Here is a 21,638-nt window from a genome sequence, read left to right as displayed (position 1 = left end):
TTTAGCATGGGTTGGGGTGAAAGAGTGAGCAAATGTGCGAGTAATCAATAAACGTAATTTAGTTACTCCCAAATAACTGCATTTTGAAAAACATATGTGGCAATGGAATCCAATATTTCTTTTCGGAAAATTAATTTGTCTCAGGCCATAGAGAGTTAATTGCATAATAGACAAGGTACACCAGACCTACTCCTGGTCACAGATAAATGCTGGAAGAGAAGCTCTGGCTTTGGCAAGACACTCTCCTGTGCCTTCTACAAAGAGAGCCATGTGAAGGGGAGGATCCAGACTGCAGTCAAACACCGGTCACAGTAGTAAGACCTGACCTGCCTGCCTGCTGTGTTTGCCTAGGTGTTTGGTGTGGGAGAGCCTATGTCATGCGTGTTGCCCGTGAAGAATATTTTCTCTTGTGTTGCATGTGACATTATCTTTGAGAATCTACTTACGTTCAGGATCACTGGTTTCCTGCTCACTCTGCTCCTTGTTCTTGTAGAATGGGAATTTTCGTGAAAAGATGAAGCTCTTTTTACGCTTGTCATTGAATGACTGTGAAGGAGAAAAGGCATGGGGCAAAAACAGGGGACGTCTAATTGTTGTCACACTCATGCTGACAAAACAACTAGTTTGTAAAAGCAGAGAGAGCTGTAGTGACGCAAGTGGATGGATACTCTAATGAGGTGCCAGAGGGTCCTAAGGGCAGATTTTATTTTCAAGGAGTGCAGATTCTGAATGACAACACCTTGGAAAAATTGTCTCCTATTCAAAAAACTCGTTACAGACAAATGGTGACAGAGGACAAGAGTCTTAAGTTGGAAGCAGAAGACCCGAAGTCTTTGTCCTGGCTCTCCATCTTGCCATTCCATCTGTCCGTTTGGACAGGTAACTGAATCTGGGTGAACCTCAGTATCTATTGGGTCATTGGAAAAGTAATAGCATAGTTTTCTGTGTTTTTTTTTCTATGTGAAGATGCATCATGACTTTCCTGATGACCCAATCTATTTGCAAGATGAGGATAACTGAGGGCAGCCTTGGATTGTGAGACTCACATAAAATGATATAAAGTCCTCTACAAATGTCATCTTTTTCTGGTAGAAGAGTAAGTAATAGGGTTTCTTCTCAGTGTTTAGATGTCTTTTCAAATAATTTGATTTTGAGTTACTTAGCTTAGATTTAATTAAAACAGAGAAGTGTGTAGATTTATGATGTATGATCATTGTATTCTCACAGACACATGGCAACTACAGTATAACATTTTTATTCATAAAACATGTTAAAAATAATTTAGCTCATTGTCCATATTTTGAAGACAGGAAGCTAAAGGCACAGAGAGGTGGAAGGTCATGCCAGTATTATAATGCTCATTGGTTCAACCAGGACATAGCTGACCAAAATCTTGTACAATTGCTGCAAGTGAGCAATTGATAATTTACTCAAGAAGGGAGTAGAAACAAATGAAAGAGTGACTGCCTTTAAAAAATGTAAGTCACTCCATTAACTTAAATCAGGCCAGATTAAAAATAATACACATATATTTAGTGTAATCCAGATATTAGAACTTATTCACTCAAGTAAATATCATGTGTTTGCCTAGAGTACTTCCTTAAAACCCACCAAATTCCATTTATCCCACTGTTGCAGTTATTATGTAAAGGCTTTGTGAGTTTCTCCTTTGGGAAATACGTTCACAACCATTTTACAAAGCTATAGGCTACGCGTGTCTTATTAATTTCTATTTGCATACCATTTGAAAAGTTTCACTAGCTTGATTACCATCCTTAACTGATTTACCTCCAAGAATCATTTAGCTATTTTAAAAAATATAGTCACTGTCCAAGGAAGAAGATTTGTTACCACAGAGGTATTAAAATGAATGTGCCAAAGACCTTGAACACAATCTGAAAAGGGATATTCTAAAAGTTTTAGCAATGGCAGCTGGGAGGAATAAATGTGCAGCTGGTGACGTGGCCACTTGGAAGGTAAGAGGACCTGTTTGGATACATGTACTTGGTCTTATTGGTGGGATATCAGTCACGTGCCCTCATTGATAGGAAACCTGACAGAGTGGTGTAAATAACCTACTTGACTTTATACTCTCATGCACTCCTATGTCAAAATAATCGTGTGTTCATTTAGGAAACAGTAAAATACTGACATATTGGTGCTGTCCTTTTGGAGGTATTTCCATTACCTTTTGAGTTCATAGGAACTTTCACCAAAAATCAGTGGAGCTTAATTTTATGTCCCATCAAGAAGGCTTTAGGAAAAAATGATAAATATTCAATAATTTATGAAGTTGGGGAACAATTTTGTTTACTTCACGTTCACAGGTACTAACAACACATTCTCAAGGGGGAAAAAAACCCAACTATCACTTGAGAACTTATTCTGATGACAGCACCTAATAGGATTCAATAGTTTTATCAGAATTCGTAATTGAGAATTAGTGTTCAAAGACAAAGCTGGGAATTGCTCCCAAATTTTCCCAGTTAAAAATGGCAACTCCTTAAAGGAACATTAAATATTCTTGCATCACTCCAGTTTCATGCCACTTTTACATTTCAAGCATATTTAAATGTCAGTAACTGAAAACAAAAGAAAAAAAATTATGTAAGAATTAATGGCATGTAAAATTGCAAGGTATGTTAGACAATATAACTTTAACAATACAGATGACTTGTCATGCAAAAAAAATTTACAAATTTCCATGCAAATACAAAACAAGGCCAAGAGGAGTAAAGCCTGAGAGAAAACATAGACACAGATAGACAACGTAAGAGGCTTTTGAGGGCTAAAATGAGACTGCATGCAACCACATTATTTAAATTGTCTCAAGCGTCAAAGGAAAATGAAAATGTGTTGTCTGTAATTCCTTTATGTTTCAAAGCAAGGGATGTAATATGTGAACACTTCCCAAGTATGAGAATAGAGTGTATCATGAGTTATCTGGGACATGATAATACTGAGCACCATGCTTTTTCTAACAACAGAAATATGTAATAATACCTCAGATATAATCTACCAAATCAGTCTTATTATGCAGAGTCATTTGTATTGTAATTAAAGAGAAGGTAATAGAATCACTGGTGGTTATGCTTCCTTACAAAACCAAATCAAAGTTGCAGTTCACATTCACAGATTGCAAAGTCACATTTTGGGTCCTGGCTAAACATTTCCACTATAAGGGGTTATATGTGGTTTGTAATACTCCAACGTCATTCATTTTTTATTTGACATGTTAATATAAGTTTTGCTGTTGCATTTTTTCTCTTAATACAGAAGAGGAAAATCTGTTACATGAGTGTGAGGTGAGAATAATAAATGATCATTTTCACTATTTATAGAACACATGGCTCAATGGTTCTGAAGTAACTGAAGGTAGTTTTACAGCTCTTAATCATAGTTGATCAGTGTTGTTCTTTCTCTCTCTACAGTACTGTAACTTAAATCTCAATCCTCTGCTTTTATGGCAGGAAAAGTTCTTGATTAGGGACTTTGAAAAACACCAATCAAAAGTAGCAAGAGGTAAGTTGATGTATCTAAGAATTCCATTTTGCAATTTGACTTGAATTGCTCAATTATAATAAAAAGTAATAAAAGAACAACATAGATTTATTGAACACTTCTTAAGTGTCAGGTTTGGTTGTAAAAGCTCTGCATGTATTAAGCTTCTTATTAACTTTATGAGGTTGGTACCATCATTATTCCATATTACAGATGAGGAAACCGAGGTTTATAAATATTTTGTTCCTTGCCCAGAACCATGAAATTAGTGAGTTGAGCAGTGAAGTCAGAAATTAAACTTGCATATATCCCTGGTAGCAAACATTGCTGTTTTAATGAACATGAAAGCCTGCTTTAAACTTATATGCAAAATGATTAGCATTTGACTTTTGTAAGTGACACCACAACCTGTACTTACTGCAGTCACTGCTTACTTATTAACGTAATCAAATGCTATTGGCTTCAGCAACATCTTTAGTTATCCTGCTATGGTTTCTGTGATAGCCATTCATGTTGAAAGGCTCTGTTCCATTTTTCTTTTTCTTATGATAACATAGAAAAATAAAGAGTTTCAGTGGGACAGGCCATGAATGGTAATTAAAAGGTAATTGCTCACAACAGGCAACTCTACAGAGACAAAGTAGATTAGTGGCTGCTCAAAGGCTAGGGGTAAAGAATGCCTAGTGGGAAGTTACAGCTAATGGGATTTCTTTTAGGGAAGAGGAACATTTTCTAAAATTAGATTCTGGTGATGGTTACATAACCCAATGAATATATTATAAACATTGAATTATACACTTTAAGTGGATAAATTGTATAGTATATGAGTTAAATCTCAACAAAGTCATTAACAAGAAAAAAGAATTCTTTCCCAATTCCACACAATGAGATAAGAGGAAACAATTATAGTACATTTCTATTTTGTGTAAAAATTTTACCTTTAATTGAATGACAGGAAACACCCTTTTCCCTGACCTTTGCAATCAATCAAACATACGTGTCTTTGGTTTATCTAATTCCGTTATCTTTCTATGGAATGAATACCCTTCATGTTGTGACAGACATTAGAACACCCATACCAGGAGCTGGTATAGTATCACTGTCTCTTGGAAATCTCCAAATGTCATGCAGTTGCCCAGCCTGACTGCAAGCTGTAATGGTATTATGAACTGGCTCAAGCTATTTATACATGCTTCATGAAGAAAGGAAACATAATGCAAAACTCAGATTACTCCTCTGCCCACTCAGATCCCATCTTCTTAAAGACACATGAGTGAATTTTGATGTATTTTTATCCTTCGGATCCAGAAAACTTTAAAACCAGGACTGTGTTTTAGTTTTTCTCATCTTCCTGCTCTAATTTCTCAAGCTTTAAATGTTTCATAGTTCTAAAATGTCACCTTCGTGAGATGAATGTTCTCTGAGCAGAATTTAGATTTAAATTTATGTGGAGCTCAGACACACCTTTTCTGTGGCCTCCTTCTCTTTTAGAAATACTTTTCTCTTAATTCATTCTTGTCTCTGTTCTTCTAAAATAACTGTGCTTGCCTGGGAAAGTTGTTACTATAAATCTGGGTCACCACTTTGTCTTATACATATCTTGATTTCACATGCAAATTTTTTTTTACAACAAGAGAAGTTCAAGAACAAATAATAATGAGATAAGGGATAAGGGAGTTGGCTTAATATATACCTGTTCCTAGACATGTGTTTACATGAACACATGTGTACACATGTGTCTACAGCACTGATGAGTCAAAAATGATTCTTTCCCAATACTATTGAATTAATGGATTAAGTATTGAACATCAGCAGCTGCTAACATCACAAAAAAAGACAATCATCTGTAGATACCTCCTCAGGGAAGAACAAAATTTTACTCTAAAAGTAGTTCTGCAAATCTCTACTAATGGTGGCATGTGAAAAGGACCCTGAAGCCAATTTAAAGGGGAATCTACTGACCAAACCTGGATAATTTGAATATTAAAACAAATAATGATAGTAATGGGACACTGAATTAAAAAAAGAAACTCAGGGCCAACATGTGGCATGGTGGTTAAAGGCGTTGGATTCCACAAGGCTGACCATGGTTCCAGTCCCAGACCTGGTGACTTGCTTTCTCACTTTCCCTTTCTCTTTCTCTCTGGTCAAATTAAAAAATAACAATTGGAGTTAAATAAATATTAAAAAAAATGAGTCAATGCAGATTACTAACAATACCCTGGGGAAGAATTAAAAGCTCTTCTTTACAGTATAATACCAAACAATAACTATAAAAGGAGAAGTAACCATTTTGTAACTACCATAACAACAATTAATTCAGACAAGACTCATCAATGGTTGGTTAAACTGTTGACTGAAAGTTTGTTGGGGAACAGGATATTCATTTACTCATTCATAATTATTAAAAATGTGGGGGAAGATGCCTCTGGTGTAATCTAGCAGATAGCATGTTAACCAAGGGATTAAATTTAATATCACCAAGTGGCAAGGCAACATGACACCGTGTACCTCCTAATGGAAAACACAAAGAGGTCTACAAGATCATTTAAATAGTAGTCCTTCCAAACAGTCATTAGTTGAAGCAAAGAAACAATCAGGCAAATTAAAATGAAGAGACATCCTCAAAAATATGTCAATGCCATTAAAAGAACATAAAAAGCTAATGAACCATTCTAGATTAAAGGAAATTGAAGAAATAGGACAAATGAAATGCAATGTATAGTCCTGGATTAAATTCTGGCTCAGAAAAAAAGACATAATTGCTACAACTTCCTCTCAAAATAACTGAGAGGAATATACATGAGTTGGTAATTCTTGAAGCTAATGAGTCCAACACCTTAAACAACAAACCACCTGCTGGCCCACTGGTCTTATTTTTAAATGTCCCATTCATTTATTTATAAACAAACCAAAATGAATTATACTGATAATTGTCTGACATTTAAAAACTGATATTTAGAAACTATCCTAACCCCTACGTCCAATTATTCCCTCACCAGCCTCATAGTTATCGAATTGAGACTTCTAGAAACATTGGCTGACTACCTTCCATAAAATGAATGTATAACAATCATGTTGATTTTTTTTTACTTCATTTTATATTTATTGTCTTTTTAAATACAATTTGTATGAACTTTTCAGATATAACAAGTGATTTCTATTAATGACATTAAATAAATCAGATAAAACAAGTGATTTCTATTGATGACATGCAGACATCATGTCCAATCCTTGGTGGGTACCTCGTTAGGCCGTGAGACCCCTAAGGGTTTCTTGGTTGAGGTCCCTGCCTACCAGTACCTACGTTTGACTCTTCATGCTCCTCACAGTCATTGGTCCCTTCCAAAATACTCATTTGTTTCTTACGGACTTGTATTTGGTTTTCCACAGTTGAAAAATTTACCTCCCATTTGTAGACAGAAACATTTGTAAGCTTTCCCTGTTTTCTTGGTTACTACTACTAATATTTCTCCAGATAACTCTGCCTTAAGTAATCAGAAATAAGCTCTAAGACAGAGACCAGAAATGTCATTGGAGATGAACACACTAATATGCCAATGGAACAAATCAGAGTGGCACCTTTTTCCTGCGAATTTCAGCCTAAAATCCTGTAATGCTTCTCTCAGATGGTCTACCATTTTTTTTATTTCTGACAAGGGCATACTCGGCCATGTCATAAAATCTTACTTAACCAACATGCAGGCCAGAAGTGATCCAAGTGGGAGGCAAGAGTGATGTCTCTAGGATGGCTCCCTCAGACTACAATCCAAGGAAGGGGAAGGAGAGAGGATAAAGAAGAGAGAGGGAGGGATGGAGGAAGAGAGCAAGAAAAAGAGAGAAAAAGAACCCAAAATTTATAGTTATGGGTAAAATGATAAAGAAAAGATGGGTTTGGGGTTTCAGGAGAAGGAGTTCTTGGAGAAGAGTGTAAAACAATGCCTTTGTTGAGGTTGTCCAGTGTTTTATTTTTTAAAATAGTGGATCTGGGGACCAGTAGATGGCACAGTGGTTATACACCACTAGACTCCCACATGGCTGACAGCAGTTCAAGTCCCGGACACTATGACTTGAAACATGCCAGAATTGTGTGTGTGCATGTCCACAAGGAAGAGAAGAGATTGTGGCGTGGACATCTTCCCGAGGGGGGTGTTGATTTCTCACTTTCCTTCTCACTGTCTCTCTCTTTCTTTTAGGGAGCAAGCACATGCTCCCTAAGGCAAGGGTCTAGCTTAGTTTACTCAGGAATCCTTTCTGCGAGCAAAGCACCTACACTGCACAGTTGTGAAGGTACTGTTCATGCACTGTTCACATTGTGATCCGTGTAAAAATGCAGTATCCTGAAGGTGAGCAAGGCACAGACTGTTTGGCAGCCCTGTACCACTCTAGACAAAAGAGGCTTTGTTGTTAGGATACTGGAATTTTTTTTTTTTTAAATCAAATCTGAGGATTGTCAAATAGCCAGACAAAGTAGACCACTTACAGTCAGACCACACTGGGTTGTCAGGAAAGCCATGAGGCATTTTTGCATACAAAAACAGAAAAAATACATCATGACTTTCCCAACAACCTAAAAAAATAAAAAATGTAAATGTACGTAGGACTCTTATACTCAGTTGAGAGACTGTCTCACTTTTTTCTTTATTTTCTCTCATTACAGACCAGACCCTTCTACATAGTGGCAAACTTGGCCATCACTGACTCCAAAGTTTCCTTTCTCATGTTTCTTTTCTCTTCTCTTCTCTAACCAGAGGCTGGCTCTAGTACTCTCTGAATTCTAGTTCACAAGTCTCAGGGAAGGTTACTGATATACTTAGACTGGATTAGGTGTTTAAGCTCTGTGTTACTCAACCATGAAAGTGGTAACAGTGGGCAGGATCTACATTGACATGAAAATTACTTGGCCATGCTGTGTGTATCTAAGTATATATACTGGGGTAGAGTATTCAAAGAGAAGGGTATTCCCAGAAGGGTATGTTATTACCACAAGAATCTAAGATATCAAGCAGAAAATACACTGAGTGCCAGCGATGTTTTTTAAATTATTCATGTACTGTACAATTCTCGTTGATAAAAATAACCTTATTTTGGACTGCTTCTCTCAAAGGCCACTTCATGTTTACCTGTCAGAGTGCTCATTTCTGCAAAACTGAGCTCAAGGGTCATTCTGGCTTCTGACCTAAAGGTTGAGTTATTGTTTTTCTTTGTTTATTTGTTTTGAGAGTTTTGTTATAGGCACATGTACTCACTGGAGAGACAGAAACAGAGAGAAGAAAGTGAGAAATCACCAGGGGCGGGTGTTACTCAACCATGAAAGTGGTAACAGTGGGCAGGATCTACATTGACATGAAAATTACTTGGCCATGCTGTGTGTATCTAAGTATATATACTGGGGTAGAGTATTCAAAGAGAAGGGTATTCCCAGAAGGGTATGTTATTACCACAAGAATCTAAGATATCAAGCAGAAAATACACTGAGTGCCAGCGATGTTTTTTAAATTATTCATGTACTGTACAATTCTCGTTGATAAAAATAACCTTATTTTGGACTGCTTCTCTCAAACGCCACTTCATGTTTACCTGTCAGAGTGCTCATTTCTGCAAAACTGAGCTCAAGGGTCATTCTGGCTTCTGACCTAAAGGTTGAGTTATTGTTTTTCTTTGTTTATTTGTTTTGAGAGTTTTGTTATAGGCACATGTACTCACTGGAGAGACAGAAACAGAGAGAAGAAAGTGAGAAATCACCAGGGGCGGGGGGTGGGGGGGATGGCCACACCACAATGCCTTCTCTCCATTCCCCTCTCAGGATTTTGAGCATGCATGAATACATGCATACATACCTTGCATGAGCTTCTGGGACTCAAACCACGGTTTGCCACAGGAGAGTCCAGTGCTTTAACCACTACACCACTTGTTGGCCCAGAGTCACTATTTTTTTAAAGTAAGTGATCACAGAACGCTACATGCCATTATTTACCTATACAATGGTACTTACTATGGCATATGACATTATTGTGATTCTGGTATTCTTTAAGAGGAAGCTTGGCATAGTTATAACAAGCTACCTCCCAAAACTCTATTCCAGCTTAGGCTGCCATACTCATAAATCCAACTTCTTAATCATATCCATTTTGATCTGCACATAAAACTAAAATTCATTGTTCAAGAAGTGCTCTAGAGCAACTTGGGAAAAAAATTGTTTGACTCAAAACACATCATATACCATAATTATTTAGGGATAGATTACAGTTCTAAACATAAAAGCTTAAACTATAAAATTTATAGAAGAAAATATATTTGTGATCTGATAGACTTAGGAATAGAACATAAAAAGTACAAATGATAAATGAAAAAAAATTGCTAAATTGGAGCTCATCAAAATTAAACCTATTTATCAAAAGAGATGGTTAAAAAAAGGCAAGCTACAAACTGACAACCAATATTTGCAATTCATATAACTGACGAATGTTTTATACAGAATACTTTAAATGTCCTATAAATGAAACATAAAAAGAAAACCCAATAAAAATAAGCAAAATACTTGATTGGGTATTTGTACTCAACAAAAGATATACAAATGAGCAGTAAGCATATGAAAAACATCCTTAGTCTTCAGGGAAATGCAAATTAAAGTAAAAGCTTCCTCATACTCACTATAGTGGCTAAAATTAAAGACCAAAAATAGTAAGTGTTGGTAAGGATGTGGATCCATTGCAATTTTCATTTAAATTGTTGGTAAAAATATGAAACAGTACAATCACTTTGTAAAATAATTAGCCAGGTTTTTTTTGTTTTGTTTTGTTTCCTTTAAGATAAAGTTAATCACATAGTGAACCTATGAACCAGAAACTAGATATTTACTCAAAAGAAAAAGATATCCACAAAAATGTTTATATAGGTTACAACCATTGAAGACCATCTGCCCGGACTTCACTTTCCTGACTCCAAGATCTAGCTAGGAGCCAGGATGAGCCAATCAACAGCCATCAATATTTGAGTTCTGAGTGGCCCCATTCAGGGATTACAACCACCAAAGACCCTATGCCCAGACTTTACCCTCCAGCCCCCCAGTTCTAGCTAAGAGCCAGAGAATACAAGGGAACTTATGGAAATATCACATAAATAATTTAAAATATTCAAAGTTACAAAGCTAACAGAGATGCAAGAGAAGAGAGACAATGAACTCCAGAAGATGCAGGAGAAAAGAGACACCGAGTTCCAGAAGGTGAGGAAGTTCTTGATGTTCTTAATGAGGAGATATACATCATAAGAAGAATCAAACGGAATTGTTAGAGATGAAGGCTGTAATATAGGAAATCAAAACTTCCCTTGACAATATCAAAAAGCAGATTAGATTATGCAGAAGATTGAATCTCAGATGTAGAAGACAGATCCTCTGACCTAGAAAAATTCACCAAAAAGACTGAGAAAATAACCCCCTAAAATGAGAATAACATATGAGTAATACTAGATGTCATTAAATACCCAAACATCTGGATCATCAGTATCCCAGAAGGTGAAACTAATCAGGGCATTGATAATCTATTCCATGAAATATTGGAAGAAAACTTTCCAAACCTAGAGAGGCACTCGAGTATCTAGACCCAAGAAAAACAAAGGGCCTCACAAAGAATCAACTCAAGAAGATCTCCCCCAGGCACATCACAGCTAGATTGACCAAAACCACAGACAGAGACAGGATACTGAATTTGTCAAGAGAGAAACGTCAAATTACTTTCAAAGTTTATCCCATAAGGCTAACGTCAGACCTGTCATCAGAAACAATGTGAGCAAGCGACCAACACTTAGTGTAATGGCTATGATGCTGGACTCCCATGTAGTTGACTGCGGTTTGAGTCCCAGACCCAGTGGCTTGAACTCACGCCAAGGGTGTATGTGTGCGTGCCCAAGATCCCGAGAGGAGAATGGAGGAGGAAGGATTGCGGTGTGGCCATCCCTCCTGGTGGGGGGGGTGGGGGGCTGTGATTTCTCGCTTTCTGTCTCTCTGTCCCTCTCTGTCTTTCTGGTGAGCACATGTGCCCTATAGCAAAAACCTCTCCAAAAATACTATACCTAGCAAGATTATCCTTCATATAGGAAAAAAAGACACAAACATTCTCAGATAAACAAAACCTCAAAGATTTAACACCACCAGACCAACTCTCCAAGAAGTGCTGAAGGAAGTGATATACCAGGAAAATTATAGTCGGATACATAGAAATAGGAGTACAAAAAACAACCAAGAAAATGGCCAGTCTAATGGTAGAAACAAGTCTGAAGTTGAATGTTAACTTCCAGAGTTTAAACGGAAAGATTAGACCACAGTAACACTGCAGACTCAATAAAAAGAGATTAATTACATGAGTCTCAACTAGTGAAATAGAATTTTTTTGACTTTAGATTAAAAAAAATTACTGATTTTTCTTTGATGCTTTGATTTACATATTTAATGATTTTTTTCTTCTCTTAAACTGTTGATAGGTTCGTCTACCTACTATTTGAACCGAATCCTAACCTTTTTCTTGGCTTTAAATGTTAAGCAAATTTCTCTTAACATTTTCTGATATTGATCTATTAAAACTAAAACTGTTTTTCTTGAAATAAAAAATGCATTAAAATAACTATTAATACTTATTTAATGACTACAGTAAGCTATATTGCCATTGCAAAGTGCTACTTTATAGTATATGTTCACTTTACTCACTGAAGTTTATACCTAGTCAGACATGTGTTCATAAATACGTATATATCAGCTGTCCTTGCTATTGAAAGTTTTTAAATTAATTAAGATCTTTAGTAGGTCAATAAAATGTAAAAAAAAAAGGAGTGGAAAACAACTGTACATACCAGAGACAGTGTGGGAGAAGAGGAGGGGAATTGGCAGAGGGTGAGAGGTAGGGCATCAAGGGGGGAAATCAAACTATATAAGAAACAAGAAATAAAAAAAATTTGTTGATAATACATATGGTAAGATTCTTGATTGAACCAATATACAATATATTCTGGGTGGAAAAATCTCACTTTGTGTACTGCATTTTTGTATAGTGAATGACTGTAAAATAAATAAATAAATAAATAAATAAATAAATAAATAAAGTGTGTGTGTGTGTGTATCTCAAACTGGAAATAACCATAATATTCATTTATAGGAAAATGGATAAACTGTGGTATGTTCATGTAATGGAATGCTACTTAGAAGTAAAAGGTACTGAATTGTCAATTCAAACTCAATGTGAATTAATCTCAAAAGCATTATACTGAGTGATAGAAGGAAGACACAAATGTATTCATATATAGGATTCCAATTATAAGTTCTAGAACAGCAAAACTAAACTGTGGTGATAGAGAACAAATCAGTGGAGAAGTTGAGAACTATGTCTTACCTGTCTGTCATCATGATTATAACCAGGACACCTCCCCAAACTACAATATATTTCAAGCCTAGGTTACTCTCTTAAATATGTATAAATGTGTGTGTAGATATATCCCCTCAATATCTGAACTTGGATGGTAGCTACAGAAACCCTTTCTCTTTGTCCATCAAATGAACGATTATGCTTAGGTGTTCTACCCAAAGTTGTCACAGAGAATGCCACTCATTTTTACATGTATCTCTCCAACCATGTTATGATCTAAGAGCAGGTTCCATATCACTTTCATTTATGCATCTCTGGGATTTAGAGTGTTGATAGGTATTCAATATTAATTGAATAAATGCATAAACCGAAGTGTTGAGCAATGAGTCTTACCAGGAGTATGGTGAGACTGGACAAAGCAAAACAAAACAGAACTGAACATCTGGGGAAAAAAGGGAGAGGACTAATGGAAGAAAAGAACCATAGCCAAATGGTTAATATTTCCTTTTTATTGCATTCCTTTGCAGTGATTTCCTACCAGGTTTTAAAAAATTTTATCTATAATTCTTAGGCTCAGTGTTCCGATTTATTTCAGCTGTCTTTAATAAAAGTGAGGTGGCTTAGCTATTTGCTGGTAGGCTTGCTGTGTAATATCTCATTTTCAGCTCCACTGCCCATAATTTAATAATGGAAAAGTTTTATAGATTATAGTAACATTTATAATTTCAATGAAATATACCATTATTTTTTTCCTAATTTTCCCTCTTTTATTCTTTTTCCTAACTAAAGTTTAGTTTGTTGAGAAATTCCTTTTTCAATAACAAATGAAAACATATCTTTCTTGGGGAAATTTGGAATGAAGTAGATGAAAAGGTTACCTGTCATCTTAGCATTGAAAAGAAAAAAACTTCAGTAGTGTTATTTCTTTGTTTTTATATATTTTTTATTCTGTTTACACTTAGTTGTACTGTACTGTCTATGTAATTTAAAATCCTCATTTTTCTTTATTTACAATTATATCATATAGTGAGGTGTTGTGGGCAAGGGCTTTGGAATTTGGCTACATGACCTCAGATATGTTATTTACTTTCTGAGCCTCAACTGTGAGTAGTTACATGTGATAATATTTTGAAAACTGTTTTCATAGTACCTGACACTAAGTTCAAATAAACGGGAACCACTTATTTTAATGGTAACAGAATCACTTTCCCAAATCTTTAAGACTTTGAAGATATCCATTTAATCAATGTATAATAATAGTATGAAATTAAAACTCAATAATATAAATAAATTTGAGAAGATCAAAAATTAACTAACCAATGGGTCAAAGAAGAAATCATAAGGAAAAAAAATACTGTTAGATGAATGGTAATGAAGGCACAAGATTCCAAAGTTTGAGGGATGCAGTAAAGTAGTACTTAGCAACTTAGTAAAGGCATGACAAATGTATCCCTTCCTTCCTTTTCCTCTCCTTTCCTTCTTTCCTCTTTCTTTTTTAAAAAGTTTGCTAGAGCATGCATATACCCACTAGAGATACACAGAGACAGAGAGAGAGAAAGTGAGAAAGCACCCCCTGAGGGGCAATGGCCATGCTGCAGTCCCTTCTCCTTCATTCTCATCCTGGGATTTTGAGCACATACGCACACATGCATGGTGTATTTTTCAAGCTGCTGGTTGAACTTCACAGTTGGCCAGGAGAGATCCAGCCTCTAACCACCATGCCACTGGCTAGCCCCTGAAAATATGTTTTTAGAAAAGATCTTAAATCACTCTACCTTACACTCTAATACATTGAAAAAAAAGGGCAAACTAAACCTGAAACGAGGAAAGGCAATAATACAGACTAGAGCAAAATTAATGAACTAGATAATAGAAAACAGAGAAAAATCAACAAAACAAAAAGTTGGTTCTTAAAATTATAAAAATCAATAAATCTTTAACTAGACTAACCAAGAAAAAAAGGTAAGACTCAAGTTATTAATATTAGGAATGAGAGAGGAGATATTACTACTAACCTTACAGAAATAAAAAGAATTATAAGGGAATATTATAAAAAATTGTGTACAAAAAAATTAGACAACTTAGATGAAATGGACCAATTCCTCAAAACTACTAAAATGGACTCAAGAAAAAATAGAAATGCTAAATAGACTTGTAATAGCCTGAATCAGTCATGTAAAAAAATTTCCAAACAGAGGAACCCAGGTCCAGATGGCTTTACTGGTTAATTCTACTAAACATTTAAAAAACAATGAGTACCAATTCTCTAAAACTTGTCCAAAATATTGAAGAGGGGAACAATTCCAAACTCATTCTGTGAAGTTAGTATTAAATAAGAGAAGAGTACAAATTAATCTAACGTAGAACTGTAATGACATTCATGGGGAACCAAGAATCAGACTAAGGAGAATGAGGTGAATGAAGAGGCCTGGTTTTTCAGTGTGACTTGCACAAGTCACTTCAAATTTATGGGCCCTTTGCTCCATGTACCCTGTAAAACAAGGTCCATAGACCAGCTGATCTCTGAGGTCTGTTTCATTTCTAGCACTCTCAACTTTTGAAACCTTATTCAAAGTTGAATGGTAAAAAATCCCTTTTCTTCACCTCTGTATTTCAATGTTCTTTAAATGCATGGAAATTGAGGGTATTCTTGTATTCCTAAAATCACCCTCCCATTCAGAGATTGACAAAGTAGTTGATAAAACCCTAACCTAAATGAAATTTCCTTTTGGGACCAGCAGTTAGTGTAATGGCTATGTTGCTGGACTCCCATGTAGTCAACCACGGTTCGTGTCCCGGACCCGGTGGCTTATAATTATAAAAATCGATAAACCTTTAACTAGACTAACCAAGAAAAAAAGGTAAGAGTCAAGTTATTAATATTAGGAATGAGAGAGGAGATATCACTACTAACCTTACAGAAATAAAAAGAATTATAAGGGAATATGCTGCGCATATGTGCGTGCGTGCCCAAGATCCTGGGAGGAGAATGGAGGAAAAGGGATTGCGGCGTGGCCATCCCTCCTGGTGTGTGTGTGTGTGTGTGTGTGTGTGTGTGTGTGTGTGTGTGATTTCTCGCTTTCTGTCTGTCTCGGGCACGCACCCTATAGCAAAAACCTCTAAAAAAAAAATAAATAAAAAAAGAAATTTCCTTTTAATGACCTTTAGTGAACTTTGAGCATCCAGTAGGTATTACCTGATTAGGCTCATTCTTTGACTGTTCTGGTCTTCTCCCTCCTCATCATCCAGTCATCCATTTGGGAATTCTAATTGCTCTACTGATGCTAGTTTTATGTCTTATCTTCAGTTTTACTCAGTAAGGTTGAGATCTTGTCTTAAAATTTTCCTTGGCTCTCTCCACAGTGCCTCCAAGACACTGTGGAACAAAATAGGTGACAGTACATGGTGCTCAAAATAGTAGTTGCTACTAACAATTGTTAAATGCTTACCCATTTGGGAGGTACTTTTTTAAGTGCTTTACACAGATTAACCATTCTAAGTACTATACTTGCCATGTAATAATTGCTATTAAACAGCTATAAAATGGGTTCACATTTTATACACAAGGAAACTGAGGTCAAGAGAATTTGAGTTGCTTTCCCAAGGGGTTTACACAACTAGGAATTACAAGTCAAGTTTCCTAACCAAGCAACTGGCCCCAGCGTTGAGCTTCTATCCATGCTATAAACCCAGCCTTTCCCCTGATTGCTTGCAAAGATCCCAAGAGCCTTTCCACTGTGAACTCAGACAGTCACCACAGTAGCCAGTGCTGAGAACTTCTCCAGGCTAATTACTTTCTGTGACTTGTACACCTTATTTCTAAAATAGAATCTCTGTTGTTTTATTTTTCAAGTGGCTCAGCAATGAGATTTCTGTGACTGGCCCCCCTAGGGGCTCTGCTAGCACTGAATGCTTTTTCCGAAGTATGAATAATATCATTTGCAGAGAACATGTCCCTCCTCATTTTAATTTCTGCATTTTTCTCAGGAATGCCAGTTTTTCTACAGCTTCTTTGAGGGCTTGTTCAAACACAGGCATGTGATGCTGCAGGGTGAGGACAGTGTTGTTATATACTCCCAGGCATTTGTTAAACAGTGGAGGTTCACGGAGCAGAGAGAAAAGCCCAGTTCTGGGGTCAGACCAGCCCAATACACTGCTTCTCTGCTAATCACCTTATCTTTTTTTCTTTTTGGTAATCAGTTCGGTATAACTCACTGGCTGTGTGAATTTGGGCTGTTCAGCCTTTCTGGGACTTGTTTGCCTTATCTACATTATGAATTTAACAATAATGCACACCTCACATTACTGTTCTAATCACCACCATTGGCAGTACATGAGGCTCAGTGGCAATTTGCTCAAGGTCACAAATCTAGACAGTGGGAGTGTCCTTACTGGACCCCAAAGCCCCCCACCTATAAGGCATGTGTTCTTCTCCTTAGTACAGGTTACTTCCAGAAATATAACAGAGGGGAGCCACACACCCACTCCAGCAGGACAAGACCACAGTGCTTTTATTCTGTTTGACGACTCCTCATGGGTTGTTATCCCATAAACTTAGAAACAAGCCCTCTCTTTGGTCTCAGTCAGCTCACCCTGGATTTCAAGACTGCACTTGATCTAAAGTAAAAAATGTAGATGTGATGCATTTCAAGACTGAATTAAGAAACAAACTTTCTGAATTAGTGCAGGTGTGTGTGTGTGTGTGTGTGTGTGTGTGTGTGTATGTGTATCTAATGGCTTACACAGGACTTCCAGGTTTAATATGTATCTTTGTAATTGTTTCTACTTTGACACAGCTCCCCCGTCAATGTACTGCTAACAACCCACCAGGCATCTCAGAGATTTTCTGGCAAAAATCCAAGCTGAAAGAGCACTGAGCAGAGAGATGAGTGATCTGGGTGCTCAGTTATTTCCGAGCACCTCTGGTGGAGGGGCTGGAATACCGCAGTGAACTAACACAGACAAGAGGCTTTGCTTGTAGGGCTTCCTCCCATGGAGGGCAGAAGGCAAACATTCTGGTGGTAAGTGCTACGAAATCTCAGAGGAGAGAATCCTGGCTCTATCCCCTCCTATCTACCTGAGCTTAGGAAAGTCACTTCCTCTCCCTGAGATCAACTTCCTCTTCTGTCAATGAGGAACTTAAATGAAACGACCTTCATTTTCTGTGTGGCATTCAGCATCTATGCCACAAGGTTTTATTTCCTGCCTTTCCTCATACCCTCTTTTTGTTCCCTCCTCCTGACAGGAGAGGTACTCGGTTTTACCCTCTTGGATGGTGACTCAGTTTCAGGGGTGAAGTTCACCCTTCTCCCACCATGTACGGTCAACTCAGACCTGAAACATAAGAGATCAGTGGCAACACTCGTGTCGCAGGAGGGACCAGGGGCAAACAAACCCATCAGTAAGAAAGGGCAATAACAAAACCTATTCTTGGCAGGTTGTGTCTGCTTCACTGGAAGGAGAGGTCACTTACAGAAGGAGGCAAATACATTCCAGCCAAGACTTCTGGCCCTCGGCCCGTAACCCCGTTTGAGCAGAATGAAGCACAGGCCTGTTGGTTTTGGTCTCAAACTTTGTCTAGCTGCACTACATCTTCCAACTGAGCATTCCTCTATGATGCATTTTATATGCTACATTTTCAAATAGGGACTGAGTTTTCTAAGCCAAGCAGAGCCATCAGAGGAGCAGATCACATGCACAATGTGAAAGAAACCCAGGGGTTTCTAAATGAGTTGTTCTTTGGGAAAAAATAACCCAGCATTACCTGCTAATGTTGCTAAACTATGAATAGTAGCTGACCAAAGTGTAGAGCCTCACTTGTCCAGGATTCAAATCCTGCTAAGATTTCTGAGTGTGAATTTAAACGTCACGAAAACATATAGAAACATCGCATGGGAACAGATACCCTTTAACCCTGCAATACTTCCTTTGTAGAAGAATCAATCTCTCTCCCTCCCTCCCTCCTTTGCTCTGAATGCCGTTACTGTGTGAGGAGGCAATTTTGCACCTCACGTGGACATGCCATTCACAAATTCCATTTCCCTTGTGGAAAATGTACATGCAGTGCTTAGCACAGTGCCAGGGACACAGTATCTAAGAGATGACAGTCCTGCTCTCCACCATTCTCCAGGCTCACCTCAGCGACTGAAGAGCACACACCCCAGCAGCAGATGCTTTGCTTGACAGCAGTACCCACTACCTGAGGATTCCAGAGGATTCCAGAGCAATGGGACACTACTACTTCCATCAGAGGTTACTGAAGGGCTAGATGCAAACAGGCATATCAGGGCTTAGCTGGGGTAAATGCCCAATAGATGATAGCTATTTTTATTCCATACACATTTATGGTTTCCACCAAACATTACACTTAGGCCTCCAGTGGTAAAAGAGCCTGGTGAAAATTAGAAAAAGATCCCTCTTTTGGGACAAGGGAATGAGGGACGAGCCCTCTCAGGAGGCTCTTGCTGAATGGGATGTGGGCTGGGTTTCATCCTCCATGAGCATCCCGTCTGCAATATGGCTGTACTAAATATTTCGAGAGTGCAAAGGAAGAAGCCTGTAGTGGGTAAAAAATGCTATGATGGAGGTCTGTTTGACAGGTCATAAGGTTACTGAGGAGGGAGCCAGGGCAAACAAGCTGACTGAGGAAGCTGGAGAAGGCTCCGAGGTACCATTTCAGTTGTGAATTAAAGAAGAGTAGAAGACTGTCAGATGAAGAGATAGCAAAGCGTCGTTCAGGAAAGGCCTACACAGTGGGGAGGTGCAAAATCACCCCCAGCCCTAGCCCTTCCCCAGTCACATGACTGAGGAATGGTAAGAGGGCTGTGTGGATGGAGTGTGGGATCTGGGAAAGAGAGGGACTCAGAGGAATGGTGGAAAGACAATCCAGAGGCAGTTCTGGTCAGGACCGTGAAGAGCCCCAAGTTACACTGGATACTTCTGCTCAAGAAATACACAATTAATGGGCAGTACAAGGGCCAGAAGGTGATGTGGTACTTAAGATGTTGGACTCCCATATGGCTGACCATGATTCAAGTCTTGGAACTGTGGGTTTGAAAATGACGCTCTGTGTGTGTGTGTGTGTGTGTGTGTGTGTGTGTGTGTGTGTGTGTTTGTGTCCTGAATCCCAGGAGAATAGAGGTGAAGAGACTGTGGCAAGGCCAATGCCCCTGGGGGACGATTTGTCATTTTCTTCTTTCCCTGGGTCTCTCACCCATGAGTCCATGCGCCCTATGGCAAAAGCCTTAAAAAAATGGGCTGCACAAATTTTTATACAGAAATTATATGCAGAGTTCAGAGACCATTCTTTTATCATTTAACCACTGATGTTAAGCACTTAGAAGCAGGAGATTTTTTGCAGTTGAACAGAAAAGTCATAAAAATCTACCCACCTGGGGCCAGCAGGTATCTTGGAGGTTAAGGTGTTGGATTCCCACATGATCCAACTGTGATTTGAGTCCTAAACCTGGCAGCCTGAAAATCACACCAGGTGCATGCCTGTGCATGCCCAAAATCCCGAGAATGGAGGAGAAGGGATTATGGCATGGCCATCCTCCCTAGGGTGTGATTTCTCCCTTTCCCTATCACTATCTCTCAGGTTCTCTCTGGTGAGTGTATACAACTTATGGCAAAAACCTAAAAAAAAAAAAAAAAAATCCCCAAACCATACCCACCCAGTCTTACGCATTTTCCTCACATTTGCCTGCCTACTAGTTTATGATGTGCAATTGTAAATAATAAGGATGAGAAAGTAAAGGTAAGTGAAAAAAAAAGCTTGCTCCTGGGGTTTCTCTGACGCTGGTTGATGACAGACAGCAAGTTCAGTATTGGTGTCAGCAGGTGTCTGCCTGGAGCAGCACCTCCGTCCAGCCCAGGATTGCCTCTGAGCACTGCACAGAGAGGCAAGGACAGCAGGCTTCAGTGTGTCAACACGGCCCGAGACAACAGCCACAAAGGGTATCAGCGGTATGTACACTGCAGTCTGCAGTCCTCACTGTGCAACTCCGGGGGCCAGTCTCAGTGCCAGTGGTTAGGTGACGGGGAAGAGGGAGACCCAGCTGGGACCTTGGTGTGGTTTCTGCAGTGGGCATACTGCAGAGAAACCATGGTGGTGAGGGGACCGGGTCCTCCCCAACACCCAGCAGCCACACGACGACTGCCTTGCTGAAGAAGGTTCAGTTCTCCTAAAGTATCACCAGCCACATTAATGCCGAGATTGTGAATTTTGTTGTTACAATGTATAAAAACTGCATATATAATATTTAATTTGTAAATTTATTTTAAATTTATAGATGATAAGAACTTAAGATAAGCATAAGATAGCTACACCTAATTTTAGGTTTACGTGTTTAGGTAACATCAAAAAAGATTTAGTCAACACTGGGGGAGAAAGGGAGAGGGTCTAGAAAGATGATTTTCCTTCCTTTTTTTCTTTTTTCTGTTAGAGGGCAAATACACTCTGAGAGGCAGAGAGAGGGGGAGAAGAGAAAGGAGAAAGGAGAAGGAGGAGAATGTGGTGTGACCATTCCCCACAAGAACAGTGCCCCGTCTTTTTCCCTCCTTTGGGATTCTGGGGTGTTTCTCAAGTCATCGGGTCTGAGACTTGAACCACATAGTCTGTCATGTGAGATCTGGCTACCTCAACCACCAGGCCACAGAGCCAGCCTGGGTTATTTTCTTTAAAAGAGGCCTGTGTATAGTTCTTACCTCATGAGGTTGTTGTGAGGATTTACTGAGAGATCCTTATATTACCAAAATAACTGGTGTGTAAATCATCTTTGA

The 21,638-nt window shown here is 38.2% G+C and overlaps 1 protein-coding gene across 15 annotated transcripts in view; it reads right to left on the bottom strand.

Moving 5' to 3' along the window:
• The window catches only part of DLG2 (discs large MAGUK scaffold protein 2), a 1,612,020-nt gene that overhangs the window by 32,545 nt on the left and 1,557,837 nt on the right, over positions 1-21,638 (bottom strand). For 10 of the 15 annotated variants that reach the window (XM_006144952.3, XM_006144956.1, XM_006144961.1 and 7 more), the window contains one exon: positions 447-546. The exons of the other annotated variants lie outside the window; for them this stretch is intronic. In XM_006144952.3, coding sequence (XP_006145014.1) covers positions 447-546 — 100 coding nt within the window. The remainder of the gene's footprint in view (positions 1-446; positions 547-21,638) is intronic. 15 annotated transcript variants of the gene reach the window in all.

This window comes from Tupaia chinensis, unplaced genomic scaffold (genome assembly GCF_000334495.1).
Source record: "Tupaia chinensis unplaced genomic scaffold, TupChi_1.0 Scaffold000139_1, whole genome shotgun sequence".
NCBI lineage: Eukaryota > Metazoa > Chordata > Mammalia > Scandentia > Tupaiidae > Tupaia > Tupaia belangeri.
This window is presented reverse-complemented; position numbering and strand designations above follow the sequence as displayed.